Source organism: Sorghum bicolor, chromosome 8, assembly GCF_000003195.3.
Source record: "Sorghum bicolor cultivar BTx623 chromosome 8, Sorghum_bicolor_NCBIv3, whole genome shotgun sequence".
In the NCBI taxonomy this organism is placed as follows: domain Eukaryota; kingdom Viridiplantae; phylum Streptophyta; class Magnoliopsida; order Poales; family Poaceae; genus Sorghum; species Sorghum bicolor.
This window is the reverse complement of record NC_012877.2, coordinates 15,290,292-15,304,619: the sequence shown is the minus strand read 5'-3', so window position 1 is coordinate 15,304,619 and position 14,328 is coordinate 15,290,292. Positions and strand designations below refer to the sequence as shown.

Genomic DNA, 14,328 nt, shown 5'->3' with positions numbered 1-14,328 from the left:
TTGGTGACACAATACTATATTGCATGCAGACGCTTGTGTGGTGAAAGATAAGAGCCGACAATGATAACCCTTCAATTTCTATAGATATGCGTCGGATAGCAAAGGTTGCCAACAACGGGACAACCGTGGCCATTCAAGCAGCTAGAGAGGTGTTACATACTCGGTGAATCTTGGAAACAGTTTCTTGTTATCAAGGCATTGAAAGACAGAAGCCGACATATAATTAATTTTGACACGAAAAGAAAGTATAGCCTTGACTAAACTGCACACGCGTATATACATGTTATTAAGGCATACGTAACTGCTTCACGTGACGATCGACGGGACCATCCCCGGCCCGTGGCCATGGTGGATATCGGACTAAAATTTAGCACCCCAATTTAGCTATGATGAATCTAAATAGGTCATGACAAAACTTAGCTAAAGGCCTCCCAACTAATGGGGATCAACTAATCTCATTAGTTGTTCCAACCCAACTAATGGTAGCTATAAAACTAGATAATTACCAATTTATTTCTGCATCAACGTCCGCACCACCCGCTCAGCGCCGGCCCTAGGATTTTGAGGGACGGAGTTCGTCGCGACGGGTTCTCTAGTCTATAATAGAAAAAAGTCCAAATAACTCTCTAAACTAACATCTGGTTCTATTTACTCCCTCCAATTATTTAAGTTGGTCCAACTAATACCTTAAAAAGTTTTTTCTTTTTTGTTTCTCTATGCACAAATTATATTTTAGTTTCAAATTTTGTGAGGTGATAGAGGACTTTGAATTTTGTGTTAGAAAAATCCAATATAATTTTTTCGTCATTATATTTTTTATGATATTGTATCTCTACTGTTAATTTATTTTTAAATTTCCTAAGCTATCAAAAATTTGGTAAAAAGTTAAGATATATTTTTTCTAACATAACTTATAATGTTCTCCAATATATCACAAAACTTGATATTAAAACTCAACTTATATGTGGAAAAACACAAATAACAAATCATGTTAAGGGGTAAACTAGACCAATTAAAATGGTTGGAGGAAGAAAACTGAATCAAATGTAAGTTTAGGGGGTAATCTGAACGTAGGACAAACTTGAGAGGAGTAATTTAGACTTTTTCCTCTATAATATATAGGCTAATTTTACTTATAAAGGAAAACTAAATGCAATAATATATTTAAAATTAAACATGTTTGATAATTATCAAGATCGAGAAACAATGTAGATTAAAAAATAATATATTTGTACTTATAGAACTAATATGATTACCTTAAAAAAGAACAGAACTCCATCATACTCATTGCTTTTTATATAAATATACTTTTTCGGGCATTTCTTGATGCAAAATCATCAAGGATGGTATTGAGATCAATCGTGTCTAAGATATCTCTTTCGATAGTGCACATAGACAAAAATTGAACAAGAGAAAAAAAAACCTAGAACCTACACAATTTGGCACGATCTTATAATAGAAAATACAAAACTAAATTAATTAATCAAATAATAAGAACCTGATTGGTAATTGCCTAAAGCCCCTAAACGCAGCGACAGGTGTTGGCGTGTGTTGGCGGCGGCCGCTCGGCTGATCGGCTCGTGTGGCTTCGTCCTGCGCTGCCTCCTGGAACAAAAACCAATGACTTAGCCCTTAACCTATACGTATACTAGAATATACATACCTAGGGTTAGACCCCCAAGTCGCTAGGGCCCATGGCCTGCGCACCTGCTGCCCCTCCCATAGGGCCAGCACTGCACCCGCTTCTTCCCTTCTGCGTGTCTGGATCTGTGCACTGTGGATACTGGATCCGCCACCAGGGCTTCTCGTGCGCCATCGCAGGGAGGGCGGCCCCACCATAGAGATAGGCGCCACCAGCGGGGGAAGGTGCCATCGGATCTACCGTAGGACGTCAAGGGTACAGTAGATCCACCACCGCCAGTGTGGAGGGGAGCCGCTGCAGTCACTATGGGGGTGGAGGGGGCCACCACCATCGCTGTCAGGGTAGGAGAGGACGACCACAACTACCGTCAGGTGTGGGAGGAGGCGATGTTGCGGGAGTGAGGCGTCACCGCATGCTGCCGCACTAGCCATCGTGGGTGAAGGAGAGAGGGAGCGCCGGGATGTGTTGTAGCTGGTGTATGGAGGGGAACGGGGACGCCGTCGTCACCGATGGAATTAAGGGTGCTCCACCGCTGCCATATCTACATGTCTGGTGCTCCGGATGTGCTGCTCGGGCTGCCCGTGCGCCACCATTAGGTGGGGAAGAACCGCCCCGACCACTATGGGAGGAAGATGCGCCGGAGTAGCCACCAGGATGAGGGAAGGGGCGAGGATCTCGCCATCTATTGAGGAGGCCGGGAGGGGTACTGCCGTTGCCAAGATAGGAGAGAGAAAATAGCTAGAGAGAAATGAAAGACGACTAGGGTTAATGAGGGGTAGCATGGTCCATTGTTTTGAAATAGCTGGTGTATCCCAACACACTACCAGCTAAAGTTAGCTGTAACAATTAGCTAGCTATATTTTAGCTAAGACATGGCATGCCCTGACTATCTAACAGCCTTTTGCGATTCCTTTGATTTGGTGTATATATCATTTTTTGTAGAGTGACATGCATGAGTATAACTAAGAGGACACATGGATAATAACATATATATAATTTCAGCCACTCCGGTGTAGTATACAAGTGTAGAAGCGTGCGTCGTTTTATATTTGAAAAACAAAAAATGCGCAGTATTGAGGAACAACGACGACCTAGGAGCAAATTAATGCACAACAGTGTCTCTTAATGAAGAGACGGGATAGCTTGGTACGAGATTGGTACTGAGAGCGTTGTGGATGCATATGTTAATTAGCAGTAGCTACACAGGCACACAGCCCGCTTGCAGTGGTTGGGACGTCAGTGTCATCAATGTCGGGTCGGTGGCAGGAGAGGATGGCGAAAACATCCAAGCAGAAAAGGACATCGCCGTTGGAACAAGGGACGAGTGCACCGCTCCGGCAAGCCGTACCGTACGCCTCCGACCCTGACCCCGCCACGGCGCGTTCGCTAGCTGCTGACTGTGAGCCTGACGCCTGAGCCTCAACACGGTCGGGTCGCCACCACACTGTGCATCATCCGTTCATCCACGACTGTGCTTATTGCACAGCCACACACAACACTGCCCAGCCTATAGGGCAGCGACGTATGTACGTGTCCCTTTTAACCTAGCTATAGTGATAAAACTGTGAATTTTCTAGCTAGATGAACTTTTGGGATGGTTTTTCAACCACGCACCGACGCAAGCTATGCGTAATTCAACAAGTTAAAGGTCTGTAGGATACTATTATTTACTTACAGGTCTGATTGACTGGTTTACCATCACCTTGGACCTGCAGGCAAAAGCACGATGTCGACAACTGCCGTGTCGGTCACGCAGGAAATCCAAAGTTCTACGACGTGTATACGTACGGCGTGCGTAGCGTCACTCTCATACTCTCACTCACTACACAATCTGATGTCCTGCAGTGGCCTGCAATGTAACCATGCATCGCCAATCATGTGTCTCACAGTGCCGGTCCTGTGTGTCCTCTCCCTTTGGCGATGAGCTTCACGAGCTGATGCAGTGCCCCGCTTCCATGCATAGGTCTTGTTTAGTTGCAAAAAATTTTGCAAAATTTTTTAGATTCTTCATCACATCAAATCTTTAGACGCATGCATGAAGTATTAAATATAGACGAAAATAAAAACTAATTGCACAGTTTGGTCGAAATTGACGAGACGAATCTTTTGAGTCTAGTTAGTACATGATTGAATAATATTTGTCAAATACAAACGAAAGTGATACTATTCCTATTTTGCAAAAATTTTTGGAACTAAACAAGGCCATACATGATGTCCACCGGTAGACATGCATGGCACACCAATCAGCTCGCCGTAGTACTATAGGATGATGATCTGAGAGTTCCAGGACCATGCATGTGCTTGTGCAGCAGCGCGCGACAGGTGAAGATGCATGACGATGGCTAGCTAGCTCTTTGTCATGCATCCATCGTCCACACACCATAAAAATATCTTTGCTACCTCTCAAAGCAAGATGTTCACTGTCCTGGGGATGAATCTTCACACATACAGTATACATAGCTGGCTCGCTGGTCAACAGCGCGCGCGCGGCAGTTTGCGTCGTCAACCACAAGCTAACAAATACCTACCTGTCGTCCCGTGTATCATCAAAAAAGTTAGCAGCAAACGTACACGTCGTCGGGTGTGTGATATGCGCGCGGTGACTCGCATGGCAGGCAGCAGCGTGTATAGAGAGACTAGAGAGTATGTTGGAACAAGAAATGGATGGAAGAATCCATGAGAAAGTAAAAGTGAAAGTTTTTCCTAAAAAAAAAATTAAAAGTACTGAAAGTTACGTGCTACTGCTATCCGTTGAATAACATTAACACGGGGCTTACCTGTTACCTACCCGTTGATACGGCGGAGGGCAAACGTGTTATTAGCTGGGCAGACAGCCCATCCACGCGTCAAAACTTGGTTGGCTCTCGCGCGCTATAAATCCGACCCATGACCACACCCCGTCATCCACACCACAGACACACAACAGAGACTGCACTCAGGCACTACCAACAGCTGCTCCAGAAAGAGAAACAGAGAGAGCAACACAGAGCAGCAGAGAGCTAGCTAGCAGGCGAGCTTGCTTGTTGCAGGAGCAGCGAAGCAGCCATGGCGGCGACGCGTCGCCTCTCTTCATGCTGCCTTCTCCTCGCCGTGCTTCTGGGAGCCGTGGCGGCCACTGCCACCGCCTTCTTCGTCGACGAAGCGGCGGCTGCCGGCGTCGGGCTTGGCCATGGCGGCCGCTTCGCGCGCAAGCATGGACGTGCTGCCGCCGAGCTGCCGCAGCCGGAGCCACAACCCAAACCGGAACCCCAGCCTCAGCCGCAGCCCCTGCCACAGCCAGAGCCCAAACCTGAACCTAAACCAGAGCCCAAGCCACGTCCAGAGCCAAAAACTGAGCCTCATCCAGAGCCTTCGCCGAAACCTGAACCTAAACCTGAGCCTCAACCTAAACCCATAACGAAGCCAGAGCCAAAGCCCAAACCCGAACCGATGCCCAAGCCTATGCCTGAACCAAAGCCAAAGCCAAAAAAGCCTGAGCCAAAGCCAAAACCTGAGCCTAAGCCTGAACCAAAACCCGAGCCTGAGCCCAAGCCTGAACCACTGCCAAAACCGGAGCCCAAGCCAGAACCAAAACCTAAGCCTGAGCCTAAGCCGGAGCCTAAGCCTGAACCAAAACCTGAGCCCATGCCAAAACCAAAACCTGAGCCTAAGCCTGAGCCCTAGCCAGAACCAAAGCCCGAACCGATGCCGATACCGGAGCCTAAGCCTGAGCCCAAGCACGATACCCAAAGCACCGAGCACTAAGCCTGAACCCAAGCACAGAACCCATACCCGAACCACTGCAACCTAAGCATGAGCCCAAGCCGGAACCAAAGCCCGAGCCTAAGCCTGAACCCAAGCCGGAACCAAAACCTGAACCACTACCAAAACCAGAGCCTAAGCCTGAGCCCAAGCCGGAACCAAAGCCCAAACCATTGCCAAAACCAGAGCCAAAGCCAGAGCCACTGCCCAAACCAGAGCCTAAGCCCGAGCCCAAGCCAGAACCAAAACCAGAACCACTACCCAAACCAGAGCCTAAGCCCGAGCCCAAACCAAAACCCGAGCCTAAGCCTGAGCCGAAGCCGGAACCAAAACCCGAACCACTACCTAAGCCTGAGCCTAAGCCTAAACCTGAACCAAAGCCCGAGCCCAAGCCGAAACCAGAACCCAAACCGGAGCCTAAGCCTGAACCAAAACCAAAGCCTGAACCCAAGCCGGAGCCCAAACCAAAGCCTAACCCGCCGCACATCCCACCAGCAGCAGACAACTGAATGATCGATGAAGAGTCTCCATTAGCCATTATAGGGTATATGAATAAAGCCTCCCATGAGGACGAAGTTGTAGCATGCATTTGTAGGTGCTAGCTGCTACTTGCTGTACACCTATTCTTTTTTTTTTTTTTTGCTTTGCGTCATTTTTTATGTAATGCTGATTACATGATTTTAGTGCAGTTTAGTTTGTTCCCTCTATATGAGCTTATGCACTCGATCTTGTTTTTTTTTGCTACATGTTCATTGTTATGTATGTATGTTTGTTCGTTGTTTTTGGGGGCAGCTGACTGACAGAACCCATTGTGGTGGTACGCAAATTACAAATTTCATTCTGCTTAAGAGTACACAAAAGCAAAAAGGTGAAAAAAAGCAACAAACGAAATGCGTGCTTCATAAAGAGCCTGGCAGCCCTTGCTATCTCTTAGCTAAGGATAAAAATGGACCAAAAACTCTACAGTTTCTGTTTTTATATTTTTTTTGACAAAAACAGAAATGGGAGCAAAACAACCGGAAGTGAAAATGATAGCGAAATAAACAGTAATACGAAAACAGGTAAATCTGAAAATAGACGGAAATGAATGGTACGAGGACACTTAAGCCAGAATTGCATGCGCATCTGACATACTTCTCTGTTTAACGAGATTTTGTTCTAAAATTCTCAATTGTATGCATATATTTATGTGTGCAATCAGGAATTTAATATGTGATGAAAATGTTGCTTGTGCTTTTGCTAAGTGCGTGAGAAGAAGCTAATACGTAAGTATACATACACGTCAATACGTGTGTGTGTGCAAGCGTACGTGGTGTATATATAGCTGGTAATCACTAATAACGTATAGCTGAATTAGTTAGTAATGTAATTACTAATAGTCCACCCAACAGTGCCATACACGCATGGCGTCAAGGTATGTATATACAAACTAATATACGTGGCGTCCATAAATATAAAATATATTAATATGGCACTGGCACTAAAAAACTGGGATTGATCGTACATGCTGACAAAGGAGAAAAATGCTGGCTGCTGCTTGGGCTTCTTCACGTATATGAGACAAGTCACAGGTGCGTTTACCTTACCAAGCAGAGGGTTTGTGGCCGTCTTGGGCCAAATTGGGCCTCTATATGGATGTTCTGAGCGAGCCTATCCCGGATTGAAATAAAAACAGGCCTGGTAGAAAACAGAACATTGGAAATACTATAGGAAGAATTAGGTGTATGGCTCTCGAAAAAACTTATCTTAGGTATACGGTTCTTTTTTTTTCGAATTTGGCTCTATGGTCTAAAAAAAATTTTATTTGGCTCTATTCTATCAATTTCGGGTAGCTAACAATGTTTAGTCAGGAGTAGAAAGACCATTTTACCCCTACTGAACAAAATAGAAAACGAGTAGGTAGATGTTTCTGTCCTTTCGTTTTTGTGGGCTTGTTTTCTAATTCCCTTTGTCCCCCTTGTACTGGCTGTCATTTTAATAAATTCCTGCAGGGACTTCGGTCCCTCCAACTTCCTTAAAAAAACCCATATAGTACTCGTTGGAATGTAATCAGTTTGGCGGGCGCATCATAAACCAAATGGATCATATTTGCTTTTATTTCACCATGAAATAAAGCAGGAGACCTTTTTGTTTAAACAGAAAAGAAGATAAAATATAAAGCCAAATAAAAGCTTTAGTTGGTAGAAGACTTGCAAAACTTAGCTAGATCAATATGGACCGATTGATAACACAATACTATACAAATGATTTTTTAGAAGCATGTATATTTTTCTTAGAGATGGTTTAATTGAGCTGGGCCATTGAAAGTACTAAGGTAGCCCCAACCATGCGCATGGTCATTGAAAATAGGTTCCTAGTGACAATCTCCTTAAGCAAACCACCACTAGAAATGGCCCAGTTTTAGTGATGGTTGGCATAAAAAAACTAAATGATGGGTGTAAATGGGTGGTTGCAAGATCACCCCTATGAACGGTCAATTTTATACAATTGATGAATATGTTTAGCGATCTAGACAAGCTCCAAATGTATTATTTCCAAAAGCACACCATATAACAACTAGTAGTTAAAACAGCTCTATCCCATCCAAACATGTAGACTAATGGTGAACCAATTTCTAGTCCACATGCATGACACATCCTGTCAAATTTGTGTGCCCCTTGCTCGAAGGTACAACCGTACAAGCTAAGGTCATCAAGAGCCAAAGTCGGTGGAGGTGAAGAGGTCAAGGGGGGAAACGAGGAGGGGAGATATGTGGGAGAGAAGTCTAGGATTATGAGAGATGTATGGGGAAACATATTTGATGGTTGTGGGAGAGATTATATGCGTTAGGATTTAGAATGAGCCAAATCTTTATTTTTATCGGTGGCCTGTTTAGTTGTCTACATCGAAAAATGCTAGCACATTTAGAAAGGCTAAGATGTTTGTGTTGGTCTCCGAAAATAGAAGGTTATTTCTTAAAATTAATTTTGCAGTAGCATTTGCTTTGTAATATTTCTCTACCGGTCCAACAAAACTACATACTCCTTTATTAAGCAAAAATCTATTCATGAAGGGGCACATTAGATTGATCTGTTCATTTATTTCTTGGATCATATAGCACAGAAACAATCTATTGTGCAATGAAGTAGGTTCATCATCCTTTTTAGTTACCTCTCGAAACACAATATTTTCATTTTTTTTGATTTGTTATATAAATTTTTTGGTGAACCAGTTCTACATTTAAGTACAATAGGCAATGATTTTTCTCCCAAAATGTTGATTTTTTCTTTTACGAAGTGTGGAACTAGTATTTCTAAATGAGGAATGAAAGACGTGTAAAATCATAAAACTTACGTGATAGTTTCTCAAGGATTAGAACATATACAAAAAACGAAAGAACGAAAAATACATACGCAAATCAATATATGTGGGCCAAGCCTCCGATCCTATCGCTGGAAGTTCCCGGGCCTCTCCTCCCTGCGTTAGCTTTTAGATTATTTGATTGATGGGCTGCGACAGCTGGGCTCGGGCCGGGGCCTTGCCGACGGGAAAGCATCTTTCGCATGTTTTTCAACTGTACCTAGCAGCATCATATCTGTGTATTCCTCATCAATCAACAGAATAAAGTACAAATGTTACGATGATGGAGAAGTTTTGAAATGGTAAACCATAGTATATGTCGATCTCTGAATAAAGTACAAAGGGAGAGTTATCTTGAGGTGGATGTATAGAAAGGATGCAATGCCATCTTAAGTTTGACTAATATTTATCATATCATTAAACATGTATCATTAGATTTATCATGAAATATATTTTCAATGTATATTATTAATATTTTCTATACATTATTTTTTCACTGAATTTAAATAGACTAGATATAAAATTACATTTTCTCTTGGTGGCGGTGGTGGTGGTGTGTGTGTGTGTGGGGGGTGGGGTGGGGGGATCGGGGATGTTAGCTTAAAGATCTGTCAACACCTAGGAGCTCTCAACTCGTAATTAAGCCTTCGTGCAACACCTAGAACCTACCCATACTATACTAAGGGAAGGAGGAGTTGACAGATCTTTAGGCCTGTCATGCTTCTATCATGCGCATCAAACATGAAAAGGCCGCGACTAGCACCTTCATCACGAAATTCAAAAACTATTCAAGATTCGTCGTCACATCAAATCTTGTAGCATATGAATGAAGCACTAAATATAGAAAAAAATAAAAACTAATTGCACAGTTTGTCTTTTGAGCCTAGTTAGTTTATGATTGGATAATATTTACCACAAACAAACGAAAATGCTACAGTACCAAAATCCGAAATCTTTTTAGAACTAAACAAGGCCCTAGCAATGCCTTTCTTTGTTCATGCACACAACTTTGATACTTTTTGTTGACGACAATGGCCACTGATTAATTTTTAAAAACCTTCGTGCCTCTCCAGCTGTTATTTCCAATCAGCTACCAAAAGAATGGCGGTGCACGTGGTTAATTTGCTCTGACAGGCCAGAGGTATATCAATAGTTGGGTAGGTTCTAAAAGTTAAAATTTAAAAGGCCAGAGATATCGACAGATAGACTGAATCTTATGCAGTAAGTAGTCCATATCTTATATTCACTGAATCACACCTTCATACTCCACTGATGACGGCGCACTTTCTTTCTGTTAACCATATCACGTACTGTTCTTTTAAGCAGCACAAGGTGTCAAACTTTAATTGATGGCAACATCATTTTTCTCCATACTTCCTCCATCATTAGGGCGTATTTTAAAAGTACATGAATCTTACATTCACTGAATCATACGTTCATACTGCACTGATGACGAAGCATTTTTCTTTCTATCAACCGTATCACTATTCTTTTAAGCAGCATAAGGTGTCTACTTCCATTTGACGGCAACATCATTTTTGACAGCAACATCAAATTTGTTCTTCTTATCTACGGTACCTAAATAAAGTTTGATTAGTTTAGTTAATTAAATTTCTGAATTATTCCAACGCATGACGACATTATTTTCATGTAATAAGTAATTTTTTTCTAGATACTGAAAAGTTAATTCCCTTTTCCAGGGTCATATTTCTCCTCCTGACATAGGTTCTAGTCATATACTCACATTATTTGCATAGCAGGAAATTGATCCAGGAAAGTGGACACAGTTAGATGTATTTTGTTTCTTGAATGCTTTAGTTATTCTATATTGTGCACGTAGCTAAGAAATTCATTGACATTGGATCGTATTTATTGGTGGTAACATAGTTAGAGCGAATTAGAGGGTTGCATTTTTCTTGTGGATTGATGCATATACGGTAGAATGTTGATAAAATCACTATTTTTTATTTTTTTAGGGATGCATTTGCACTCCCTAAGTATATATAACATACCTCCACCCCTGTTTACTGGGGAAAAGCTATTCATTAAGGGACATATTGCCTTAATCTATACATATACTTTCAGAATCATTGCATCGAAAAAAAACTGATCATAATAATGTCAAAATATAATAGTTGTTACTTAGTTTTTTTAGTAACATATAAATGGATCCTCTCTCAAGTACACTTGAGAACCTTTAATTTCTTCACGAGAAATCATACTTTGACAGTTAGGTGTAGGAACCCCGACCATATCTGTGTGTATTTCTAGATGGTCAGGGCATCAATCTTACTGAGGATGACATGTGACTTAAGTAATATATAGGTATTGTTCCATGGGAATATATGCAAAATGCCAAGCTGTCTTTAGACGTCATGATACAAGTAACTAATATTGTTAATTCTTCCTACGCATGTGCAACATCTCAAAGCTAAGGTTCATCGGATGCGTCATTTCAATTTCTTGCCGACAACTCAATATATTCTTAGTTGTTTCAATGCACTCGAACACTGATATGAACAAGACGGCTAGCATATTCTTGACGTAGGTCTCATGTGCACTAACTTATGTTCAGTTACAAAGAAAACTATACATGTTCGTTGCTATGTGATACCCTTATCCCTCTGTCTATAAATGCATGAAAAGTTTATTTTTAGATTAATTATCTTGTCACAAACACCATATAATTGAAAAAAGATGAAATCTATATTTATTTTAGCCTTTCCGGAAAGACATTAATTATTGTTTGATGCTATGCTCGATAATTGATTCCATGTATGACTAATTAACAAAGGGATCATGATTACAGCCTCCATAATCATGTATTTTTTTTCATCCTTGGATGTTGTTGGATTTACGTCAACCACATGTTTTGAGGTGGATTGAGATGTAATTTAGTTCAAGTTCTACTCCAATCCACCCTAACACATGTCATGTGGATCAATGGAATCCGATTACATCCAAACAAGGGCTTAATGATATATGGAGGTGATGTTTCTGTGCATTCAGTTCTGAAAAAACGTCAGAACTTTACATAGTAGTTCTATAAAGAGATATTATTCACATAAATTTACTAATTTATTTGTATAATAGAGTTACTAATAACGTTGCCTATTAGAAACGCATATTTATTTTGTAGCCTGCAGAGGCAGGCTGGTTAATTCCACCAGAAAATTTTGTTTACCCACAAAACGTTTACGCACGTGTCTCAATTCCAGGGGAAAAAAAAGGTTATTCTCTAGAAGCTTTACCTATCATGTTGCCATGTTGGTTGCATCCAAAGGCTTGAGCATTCATGTGGGCTCTTCTGCGTTCACATATCTCAATATTTTTTTACTTCCTGGAGTGCATTGCATTTTGTCTGAAAACAAGAACGTGAAATCTAGGTCTTCTGAATTTTCGTAACTGACACATGCAATTTGTCATCGTCATCATGGCCAAGCCAAGCAGGAAGCTGCCAAAGCCAGGGAGCACCAGAAAGCAGTGGAGGATAACATGGTCTTGCTCACCGAGCACATCAGGAAGCTCGAGGCGGACCTTGCTACCTCCAAAGACAGTTACGCCGGGGTGAAGGAGGAGCTGCTCAGCAATGCGATCGCTCGGGACGCCGTGGAGAGGAATGAGAGGAAGGCACACGAGGAGCTCGAGAAGGAGCAGACCCGCTCTCATAGCTTATCTAACGACGTCGTTCGTCTAAAGGGAGCACTACGAGAGAAGGAAGACACCATCCTTTAGTCGGGGAAACTGATCGAGGACTTGCGGGTCGAGAAGATGGAAATGGCCCGCTCATACAAGGAGATCGAGAGGGACAACACTGACTTAGTTGGTGAGAACACGTCTCTCGAGGAGAAGATCCGTGGTAAGCTCTTGCTCTTTTGCACTTGTTTCTCTAATCATATTTACTTTCAGCGAATTAACTCTCACGCTGACTTCTGCAGAGCTTAAGGATGGCCTGCTGGCGGCCTGGACTGCCTCTCAGACCCTTAAGGCCGAGCTCGAGGGGGAGGTCTTGTTGATGGGTCGGCTGAGGACCGCGATCAACGATCTCTCCGCTGCCTGGGAGCTCAAGCCTGCGAATGAGGCAGGGGAGGCGGCTCGGGGCGATGCTCTCGTGGATCAGTTGTGCTTACTAGGCGCCACAGTGAGGGACCGGGTCCGGGATGCCCTCCACACCGGGGTAAAGCGGGCTATGGCGATCGCCTGCTCAGGTTTTTCTTATGATATGGAGGTGGTGTCTCATGGCTTTGTCATGGACATCATCAAGACCGATGTAGAGAACGAGGAGAGGCTCCACGCCTTGATTGATGAAGCTGAGGGTCCTGGAGAGCGACTGGCGGTGTTGTTCGAGCCAGAGGTGCTTCCCCCAGAGACTGGCATGGGCAAAGATGAAGGAGACAAGGATGGAGCCGGTGGAAATGATGACCAAGGCATGTGAGCCTTATCTGGGTATCTAGACCCAATGTAATAAGTTAGTTATTGCTACTTGACGGTGTTATGGCCTAGGTGGCCCTAAAACTTTGTGATTTCTGTAAGCGATTGTTATTTTCATGCTCGAGTTTCTTTTATTTCTTTATTGCCTAAGTTTCCATTCCTCAGTTAAGTTTCTAAAACAGGCTCGATTGCCTCGAGGGTAAGGGAGCGAGTAGAGTTACCGTAGCTCGGAGGCGTAGGGATCCTCAGGCTCGACGTCTCTTGGCCCTAAAGGGGCTCGAGGTGTTTACTGCTTGACTGCGCAGAACTTTTTAGGAACGAAATAATGTTGAGCTTTTGAAAAAAAATGTTCGAGTTTTTTAGAGCTCGTGGGGTTCCACCTTCTAGCCTCCGAGAGAGTTTTGACTATGATGAGTCATGGTTGAGACTTTCTCTATTGTCGAGATTTAATAGTAACATCATGCGTTGTTGAAAAAATACTTTCATTTATTCAAAGTGTTTTGGTGGTACAAAAATGCGAAAAGTACAAAGCTTCAAAGCTCTAGGGATAGAAGCGACGTAGCTGTTCGATGTTCCAAGCGTTGGTGAAGACCGCGCCTTTGTCATATGCGAGTTTGTACGTTCCTGGCTTCAGAACTTCCGCCACCACATATGGACCCTCCCAAGGTGGGTTTAGCTTGTGGCGTCCTTGATTGCTCTACTGCCGGCGTAAGACGAGGTCACCAATGTGCAGGTCCCTCTTATGTACATGCTTGTTGTGGTAGCGTCGAAGCTTCTGCTGGTATCTTGCTGAGTTGAGGAGGGCCAAGTCTCGAGCTTCCTCGAGTTGATCGACCGCGTTCTCTCGGGTTCTCTTGTTTGTTTGCTCGTTGTACGCCTTGAGTCGAGGTGACCCATACTCGAGGTCCGTTGGGAGCACGGCCTCGGAGCCATAGACCATGAAGAATGGAGTAAATTTCGTGGCTTGGCTGGGTGTCGTTCTTAGGCTCCATAGGACCGAAGAAAGCTCCTCGACCCACTTTTTGCCAAACTTCTTCAACTGATTGTAGATTCTAGGCTTGAGCCCTTATAAGATCATGCCGTTAGCACGCTTGACCTGGCCGTTAGTTCAAGGATGGGCGACCGCAGACCAGTTCACACGGATGTGATGCCAATCGCAAAAGTCCAGGAACTTC

The 14,328-nt window shown here is 43.2% G+C and overlaps 1 protein-coding gene across 1 annotated transcript; it reads left to right on the top strand.

Annotated features, from left to right (window-relative positions):
* LOC8086122 (protein TsetseEP) lies at nucleotides 4,535-6,129 on the top strand. The gene has a single exon (XM_002443041.2). The coding sequence runs from the start codon at nucleotides 4,688-4,690 to the stop codon at nucleotides 5,303-5,305; it is 618 nt and encodes a 205-aa protein (XP_002443086.1). The 5' UTR covers nucleotides 4,535-4,687; the 3' UTR covers nucleotides 5,306-6,129.